The sequence below is a fragment of the Meriones unguiculatus genome, chromosome 7 (assembly GCF_030254825.1).
Source record: "Meriones unguiculatus strain TT.TT164.6M chromosome 7, Bangor_MerUng_6.1, whole genome shotgun sequence".
NCBI classification, from domain to species: domain Eukaryota; kingdom Metazoa; phylum Chordata; class Mammalia; order Rodentia; family Muridae; genus Meriones; species Meriones unguiculatus.
The window spans coordinates 118,674,636-118,684,435 of NC_083355.1; the positions used below are offsets into that span (position 1 = coordinate 118,674,636).

General features: G+C 41.3%; 2 gene segments (V, D, J or C); both read right to left on the reverse strand.

The window, feature by feature from the left end:
• Positions 1–570, reverse strand: LOC132655357 (immunoglobulin heavy variable 3-72-like). The segment is given in 2 exon segments: positions 1–380; positions 472–570. Coding segments are annotated over 2 exon segments (426 nt in total).
• A 5,072-nt stretch (positions 571–5,642) lies between these two features.
• Positions 5,643–6,338, reverse strand: LOC110544403 (Ig heavy chain V region 1B43-like). The segment is given in 2 exon segments: positions 5,643–6,160; positions 6,246–6,338. Coding segments are annotated over 2 exon segments (561 nt in total).
• Between the last annotated feature and the right edge of the window lie 3,462 nt (positions 6,339–9,800).

Below are 9,800 nucleotides of genomic sequence, written 5' to 3' on the forward strand. Positions count from 1 at the left end.
CTACCGGTGCTCAGTGTTCCTGCAAGAAGGTTTTTGTCTGGGTTCACACTGAAGGTGCCTCACTGTGTCTCTAGCACAGTAATACAAGGCGGTGTCCTCGGCTCTTAAGCTGTTCATCTGCAGGTAGAGGCTGCTTGTGGAATCGTCTCTTGAGATGATGAACCTGCCTTTCACAGACTCTGCATAGGCTGTTTCATAATTATTAGGTTTGTGCTTAATTCGAGCAACCCACTCCAGCCCCTTCCCCGGGGCCTGGCGGACCCAGTGCATCCAGTAGTCACTGAACTTGAATCCAGAGGCTGCACAGGAGAGTTTTAGGGAACTTCCGGGCCGCACCAAGCCTCCGCCAGACTCCACCAGCCGCACCTCACACTGGACACCTGCAAACACAGAATCCTCTTAGTAAACCGTCCCAAAGGTCCACGGTCCCTCTCACATCCACTCACACACTCAGTATCTCTTATACATAACCTTTTAAAAGAAGAACAAGGAAAACCCAGCTCAGTCCCAACTCCATGTCGGATGTTCTATATTCAGGGCTGATCAATGAATATTAGCCACCGGCCTTTGTCAGAGCTGTGGCATCACAGCTGGTTTTTATGAGCAGAGGGGAACTTTATTTGCATATCTCTGTGCTATATCATGAGCTTAGGGGTGGGAGCCTTAGAGGACACAGTTAATGGTGCAGATGTCTGTGATTAAATAAGGGTCAATATTTCTAACAGGAACTCAATGACTGGCTCTTTGACCTCCCCACCCCACCAGGGAGGAGCAGTACTGTTAGGCCACAGAGGAGGACTTTGCAGCCAGTCCTGAAAATACCTGACAAAACGGAGTCATATGAAAGGGGAGGAGGTCCTCCCCTATCAGTGGACTTGGAAAGGGGCAGGGAGGAGATGAGGGAGGGAGGGTGGGATTGGGGAGGGAATGAGGGAGCGGGATACAGCTGGGATACAGAATTAACAAAATGTAACTAATAAGAAAAATAAAATTTAAAAAAATGAAATAGGTACACACATACACATATCTATGACTATCCTATATGTCACAACAATGATTTAAAAAGAGGTTATGAATCTGAGAGAGTATATGGGAGGCTCTAGAAGAGTTAAGAGGGAGAGAAATGGGCAGAATGATTTAAATATATTACCTATATATGAAATTTAAAAATAAAAAAATGGAAAAATAAATAAATAAATAAATAAATACGGGTTAAAGTGGCATTTGTAACATCAAAGTGTCACTATTATCCTGGGTACTTAACTCAGTTGGTAGAAAAAAATCTTTTTTTTTCTTGCCTGAGCCCTGTGTTTGTCTCCAACACTGCATGGACAAAGAAGAACTGGAAACAGGAGGGTCATGTGGGTAGTTATGCTTGGGATACATGAAGAGTCTCAAAGAAGAATGAGAAGGAAAAATGAAAGAGAGAAAAAAGAATCACGTCTTCATGTGAATTTTATTTATAAATAGTAATATAAAATTGCAGCCTTAATTTGTTATACTTTGACATGTCAACTCTGCTCTCTTAGCAGAAATTATTACACATATTCATGGGAAATAAAGGTAAGATACATAATTAAAAGATAAAAGACAAGGGGTAGTGCAGAAACTTGCGCAGACAAAATTGAGTGTTTCTGGTGTCTCAGATATTTTAGGGCTCATTGTCTACAGTTCATTGAATCATGAACACATACAATAAATGGAATTAACCAAATATTGCTGAGATATAGCACAACAGTATAATATTCCATCCATAAAGCTCAAATTTGAGCCTTACAAAAATAAATGAACTTAATTACACAAAGATAAATTCTATCTGAGATTATTCTTTGATTAATAATAAAAACACCTTGAGACTTACCACTTTAGTCATATAGGGCTGACCTCCCTTTACCTCCATGCAGGCCCATGCCACCTCCTCCCCATCCCACCTCTTCTGTGTCTTCGCTAAGGTTCCTGGTAGGCCTGTTTCTCTCCATGCCATATCCTCTTGTCCCACAAATCCTTAAATCTTACCCTTCTGTTAGCAACAGTTAGTTCTGTTCTTTATCACACACACACAAAAAGATCCACATGGCCCTTCAGACACTTGCCTTCTCTACACAACCAGGTAGTCCATCTCCTAACAACTCCACAGCCTACTCTCTTTCTATGACCTCCCTCCCCTTCCCATCATGGAGTCTCTGCTCCTTCCCACATCTTAGGCAGCCATCTTCATGGCATTACTTCTCTGAACTGCTCAGTAGACATTGTTCCTGGTTATCACGTAGACCTCACATTCTCCAAGTTCTTGCCTCCAAGTACTGTTAGACTTCATGATTTTCCAGAATCTTCCATCCCTATACATCCAACTGTGACTGTACCTTACAGGTGCAAAGATTTTAAAGGCCTGTGTCTCCTGACTCTAAAAGCCTCATGACTACACACCCTACAGAGCTTGCCCAAAGTAAAGCAACCAGACGTGGAGAGATGCACAAGAATGCAAGACAGAAGAGGACAATCAAGGGGTGTTCTGGTCCTTAGATAGTGTCTGTTCATATAAACTATCATCCAGGTTACCAGTGGAACAAAAGAAAATAATGTGTCAACTCTCCCATGACTAATACCTTCCAGAACATTGTCCACAACAACACCAAGAAAATAGAGATGAATTGAACAAAAAGAAAAAATACTCAACACACCATTTCAAATGTAGGAGTCTCAGATAAAAATGGAGTTATTACAGCTGTAATTCAGAATATCATTAAAAATTATTGTGAAAACAAGAAGACAGAGCAAGGGGACTATAGAATAGCAATTAGGAACTGGAAAGAAGTTTTTCATGATGTATTTTTTAATAATAAAAACAGAATAAGGAAATAATTTTAAAAATTGAAATAGAGCTCAAGTCACTTCTAAAGCTATATCTATCAAAATAGCACTTGAACCTTCAACAGAAAGACTTGCAGTCAGGCAGTTGTTGGAAGATGCACTCCAAGTTCTTAAAGAACAGCAGCCAACCCAGACAGTTTCATACAGCAAAACTGTATGTCAAAATTGAAGGAAAAATTAAAACTTTCCATATAAAAATGGGTAAAGAAACGTACATTCTCTAACCCAGTTCCAGAATCATAAATAACGGAATGTTCAACCTGAAGAGAATGAACACACTAATGGTCACAAGGAATGAATAAATAATAGAATAGTTGATCCAGCATAGTTGATCCAGAGTTCTAAGAAAACACCATGAACAACAAAATAACAGAAATTATTACATGCCTACCAAAAATAACAATGTTGGATTCTTTCACAATAAAAATATTCAGACTAGCAGAAAGGATGAAAAAACTGAATGATTCTTGTAGATGTCTTGGGAAACAGATTTCATCACAGCACATGCCACCTTAGGTTGAGAGTTGTAAAAAGATACCCCACACAAATGTGATTAAGAAACAAACGAACATCGTAATTCTCACATAGCATGAATTTATATCAACCCAAAACTAGTTAGATGAGATAAAAGAGGCATATTACATATGTATACATCTATGTGTATGTATAGTCTGGTATATATGTTATAATATATACGTATATGCTCTTATTTATATAAACTTTCATATATGTGGCTGTCAGAATTATGAGCCTTGGAATTGTGTCTCCATGAGACAAGATTGTCAGGTCCCAGTTTTCCAATGGAAGCATTCTTCTATGAGATAAACTGCCTTCCTGGTGACTGAGAGGGCCTATGGACTGTATCATCTCTCTGTAGCTTCCCAGGAGAGCAACATGGATCTTAGGAACTAACTGCAGTGATCTCTGTCAGATCTTGTGTCTTCATGGCAAGGGTTCTGATTGACACAGGACATGGTCTCCTGGGGCTTGTGTGTGTTTAACTCAAAGGAAAAAACTCTGTGCAGAGTCAGGAAAGATCCTTCCTGGCCCCTCTGTACACATGATCCTGAGGCTCTACATTACTAATTTATTTTGTTTTTCCCTTTTGCTGCCTCATGGCAAAAATATTTATCAGTGCTATTGATTATATGAACCTGATGTCATTGGAAAATGATAATACAGGGTAACAGACTTGTCCTTCTGTGTTTATCCCATGTAGAGGTTGGATGAAATGTTTATTGAGAGTATTAAAGTCTCTCAGCAGTCCCTTATACGGGAGGAAGATTGGCCTAGCAATCACGTGTCACTGTGATACATCATGGTGGATGTAAGGTGGATTTTGTGGATAACAGAAGCTTTGTTTCTCCTTGAGAAATAGAGCTTGTACGATGTGATACCATCTTGCATGGGCCCAGCTTGCTCAAAACTAACAACAACCCAACATCACACCTGTCTCAGTATTTCTGTTGATGGCCACCCCAAATTCACAGGTAAGAGAAACCCTCTTTCCTTTCTGCCCTGAGTGTGTGGCTTATATTTTTAAAAAATAGAACTCACAGTGGTCTTGATAGTCCATATATTATAGAGGACAGAAGAAGAGCAGTGGGCCTTGGAGGACAAGAAATTTCTGTCCACTTTACCTGGTGAAGTGGGCACTTAGTATCATGTGCTCTGCAGGGAAACAGCAGGTATAAAAAGTCCTTGACCCAAGGTCTTACAGCCACTTGGCTGATGCATCCTCAGGACACTGAATTGTCTCTTTCAACACAGTAGACCGAAGGTGATGATCCCCTGTGTTCTGGCCAATCCCTACTTTCCAGTTGGTGGAGACAGGAGGGTGTTTTTAAAGGTCGCTGATATTTCAAACAGTTTGTAAATTCAACATAGGTGTGCATTGTCTTTAATATAGAATTCTCCTAGAGGATTCAAGCCTGCCATAACACATTCCCCATAAGACTGCATCCATTTTAAGCACAGAACATTCATTTTGTTCACAGGGAGGTAATGTCTACTAGAGGAACATGTAAAATAAATGTACTGAGCTAAAGAGACTTCTCACTGCCATCAAACCCTTCAGATTACCAGGCACTGCAGCATTTATACAAAACCAAATACTCTATAGGAAACATTACCTCCCATAGCCTGGGAGTGATGATGCTGTGTGAGTGTAGTTCAGTGTTCTGGTAAGGCAGCAGAGGGTAGGTCAGGGCAGTGAGACTGGGAAGGAAGGAAATAAAAGAACAGAGAATCATGCACACTCTCGGAACATATTCACAATTAACAGGTACATACTTTGGTTTGTTGTGTGAGGTCTGTAAGGAATCCTAATGACATTTTAGTTACCCAACATACAATTGACTGTTATTTATATCACACCTGTACACCATCAAAGCCAAATTTGTGCCTTCAATTATTCCAAGTAAAAGTCACACCAACCTTGAATATAAGGAGTCACAATAGCTTGCACACGACAAGTACAATTGAATCTTTTGTATCTGTCTTCATGTCCAGTAGGGTTTCTTCACTGAGGTTTTGGCAGCCTGAGTGACCTCATGGGTTTTGCAAAAGTTGCTCTCTAGGGTTTGAGATTCTGCAAACTGGTGTGGCCTCTGAGGTTCTGGTTTGGTCTCTGGAATTTCTGTTCTGGCTTGGCCTCCATGAGAGCAGTGGTCTTCTGATGAAGTTGTGAGCTGAGCTGGGGAACCTATGGAGATGTTGTTGGGGAATTCTGGGAAGGATTTAAGGAATGTTGGTGAGGTGTGAGCATTGTTTTACCTGGGCTTTCTACTGCAGTGTTGCCTCCTGCAAGCTGGAGTCTTCTGCAAGAGTTGTGGGCCAGAGTGTACTTTGTGTTTTTCATTTAACTTCTCTGAAGTAGAGAGCCTGGGTGTGGTGCATGTGCTGATTGCCCCCTGCTGGTCCAGAGCTCCTCTGCAGGAAGGTTTGTGTCTGGGCTCACAGTGAGGTTCCTTCACTGTGTAACTTGCACAGTAATATGTGGCTGTGTCCTCAGTGGTCACAGAGCTCAGCTGCAGGAAGAACTGGTTCTTGGATGTTTCTCTAGTGATGGAGATGCGACTCTTCAGAGATGGGTTGTAGCTAGTGCCACCACTGTAACCTATGTACCCCATCCACTCCAGCTTATTCCCTGTGAACTTCCGGATCCAGTGCCAGTAGGAGTTCCTGGTGGTGATAGAGTACGCAGAGACAGAGCAGGTGAGGAGGAGTGATTGAGTGGGCTTCACCAGTTCAGGTCCTGACTCCTGAAGCTGCACCTGGGACAGGATCCCTAAAGGGATCAAGAAGAGTAAATTCTGTCAATCACATATTGTCACAACCCCTCATGGACACGTATATGAAATGGTAACACTCACCAGGAAGGGCTGTCACCAAGTACAGAAGACACAACACTCTCATCTTCTAAGCTACACCCCCTTTTTCTCAGAGGTCAGCAACCTGCGAGACAGATGTGAGCTTCCACAGCCCAGGAGGGGATTTAACAGATCTAGGAGATGCATTTGCATGTGGTGAGCAAGCCTAGCCTTCATAATTTGGGAGGGTTGATACTGACTCCATTTGTTTATTACAATGTGGCCATCACTGCCTTCAGCTTCCTGCACTGTGAGTCTGAAGTAAGAGAGCCTGAGAACTGTAGGGAATCACAGGAAACTCATTCTAGCAGCACCACACCTTCACTTTCCAGCCCAATCCCCGCACCCATATTCTTCTACAACTTATTTAATGGTATCACATCAGTGCCAGCCTCTTTTCACAACGGAGGTGTGGAGTTCTTTCGATTAGTAAGTACACACTGCTGCTTATTTTTTCCTGTTTTCCATCTTTCTTAAAACGAGACAGACTGTCAGATTGTTTTTACACAAGGTCCACATCTACCTCTTGCTTCGTCTTTTCTCTGGAGTAGAGAGGAAGCACACACTTAGACAATCAGCGATGACCTAAGCCTCCTAACCCATCTCATTCAAGGGCCCCATTTATTCTTCACACATTGGCCTGGCTCACAGCCCATCAAGGTAAACATAAGACAACACCATGCTAACAGATATATGACAGACCATGCCCAAGGGTGTTACGGTTTGAATAAGTATGGCCCCTATAGACTCATGGGTTTGAATGCTTGGCCAATAGGGAGTGTCACTGTTCAAGGTATGGCCTTGTTGGTGTTTATATGGACTTGTCAGTGGAAGAATGATCACTGTGGGGACGGGCTTTGAAGTCCACTGTGCTCAGACTACACGCAGTGTAGCACACAGTTTCTTTCTTCTGCCTGCAGACCAAAACATGGAGTTCTTGGCTATCTCTTCACTATTGATCTGCCTGCAAGCCACCATGCTTCTCTCCATGCTGGAGATAATGGACTAAACCTCTGAACTGTAAAGCAGCAACAACTAATTGTTTTCTTTTATAAGAGTTGCCATGATCATTGTGTGTCTTCACAGCAATAAAAATAATTATTAAGACATATTTGGTAGGAGAAATGTGGGTTTTGCTGTGATAGGGCTGCTTATGTTTTTGTTTGAAGGAATGTTGATTCTGAGAGTTTGAAGTGGAAAAGCAATTGAATGTTTTACATGGGGTAAAGGGCAGTACCATTAGGAACACAGAAGACAGTGGTGCTGGGGTGCTTTGAATTGTGGGGGCTGGCTACAGAAATTTCAGAGAAGAAGCATTTTAATATGTGGCCTAGCAACTGTTCTTGTGATATTTTAAGAAAGAATGTGGGTGATTTTTACCCAGGTCAAAATTATTTGACTGAGGCTAAAATGAAAGGTTTTAGATTAATTGAATTGGCAAAGGAAATCTCAAAACAACCTAGTATATAATCTGTCATGTAGTCAATGGTGTTTACTCATATGGAAAGTGTTTTCATACAAAGGAAATAGAAATAGAGATAGAAAATTTAGAAAATGCATGGTTCAAGAAGAAATGGTTAACAGGAAGTAGAATACAGATAAATTCTGTGTTCCAGGATATAAACAAATTAAAGGTTTTGAATGGAATAAATGGAGTGATGAACTCAGTGCAAGATTCCAACCAGCTAACCTTCCATTTTCTAAATGAGAATTAAATAATAAATAAATTGTTTAGGTCTTGTTGTGGTGATATACACCTTTAATACTAGCACTCAGGAGGTAAAGGTATTCAGATCTCTGAGTTCAAGGTTAGCCTGGTCTACAGAGAAAGTTCCTGGACAGATAAGCTTAGGAAGTTGAGGGCACCAATGAAAACAGAAAGCTGGTGATGAAGTAATTACACAAGGGACCCAGGTTCTAGTCCTAGAAGAACTTGGCAGCTTCAACTGCATGATTCTGTCTTCTCCTGGGTCAAGAATAGGAGTTATGAAATCTCCTTTGCGACTAAAGAAAGCTGCTGGGACCAGCCTTGTGGTAGGGTGTCCCTATATGGAGGTTCAGAGAAGCCATTGTCTCAAGTTGTGCAGGTGAAGCCTGGACTGGTTTGGGGTTCCCACATTTTTGGTGATGCCGGATCGTAGAGGAATTTTAATCCAGTGACATCAACACTCTAGCAAAGGATCACATCCAAATACCTTCAAGGTCTATGAGATCTGAATGGAATGCAGACACGCCCTTAAATCACAGCTTTAATTTCTAAAAATGAAAGCAAGGCCAGTTCCTGAAAGAAAGCAGCCATGTTGGAAAGTGATGTCTTATTGAAGGGCAGAAAAAGTTATGAATCAGAAAAAGATTTGACAGAAAGAGTCAGAGATAGGACATGCCCAACTCTAATAAGAAAAACACAGGATAGAGCCTACTTAGAAGATTGAGGGAGAGAAAAAAAGGTAGTGGTGTCATGTCTGGCAGGATTAGAGGGGCAGGTTTACAGAGTCATGTTGCAGAGAGACAAAGCTAGATGCCAGTTAAGACAGAAAGAGGCAAAGAAGGAGAAGGAGACAGAGGATTAGAACATGTTGCCATAGTATGGGGCAAAGTAATTCAGTAAGAAGCTGAGAGAAGCCAGTTTGAATCAATCATCCTTGTAGAGGAGTTTTGAGCCAGAACAGCCAAGTTGAACCAGCCAGCGAGAGTTAGGAGAGAACTAGAAAGGGTGAACTTATTTAGTATTAAGCCTCTGAGGTGACAATTACAACTGACTAAAAAAAGTTACATTTACAGCAGAGTCATGGAATACATGCAGAGAGCTGCTGATAGGAGTGTAAACATCCTGAAATGAAATGAGTGTGTTAGAAGAGAAAGAAGTGTGTTAGGGTTGGCAAAGCTAAAAAGGATCAGAGATGTGAAGACTTTTGATATCACACTGAGAGAGACAGAGTTTTCCAAACTCATTTGAGTCTTGCTCTGGTCCAGATTTCATTATCATCCTTTTCTTCTATTTTTGGATGGCATTGTATATTCTGTATCACTTTATGTTCAAAGTATATAATCTGCTTTTTAATTTTAATTGTATAGGAGATACAATTAAGGGATTACATGAATCTCAGAAAAACCTTTGTACTTTGGACCTTTAAACATTGTTGAGACTAGGATAGATTGTGGAGAATTTTTAAGTTGAACTGAATGCATTCTGCATTATGTTATTGTTACAAGCCTCTGGGGACCAATGAGTAAAATGTGTTCATTTAAATAAGTATGTCCCCCATAGCTCCTGTGTTTGGATGCTTGGCCATAGGGAGTGGCACCATTAGGAGGTGTGGCATTGTTGGAGTACTTGTGGCCTTATTGGAGGGACTGTGTCACTGTTGGATGAGCATTGAAGTCTTTCATCCTCAACCTACACCCAGTGTATCAAACAACCTCCTTCTGCTGCCTGCAGATCAAGGTGTGCATCCCTCAGACACATCTCCAGCAGCATGTCTTCCTGTGTGCTTCCCTGCTTCCAGCCATGATGATAACAGACTCAACCAATGATGTGTGAGACAGCCCCAATTAAAT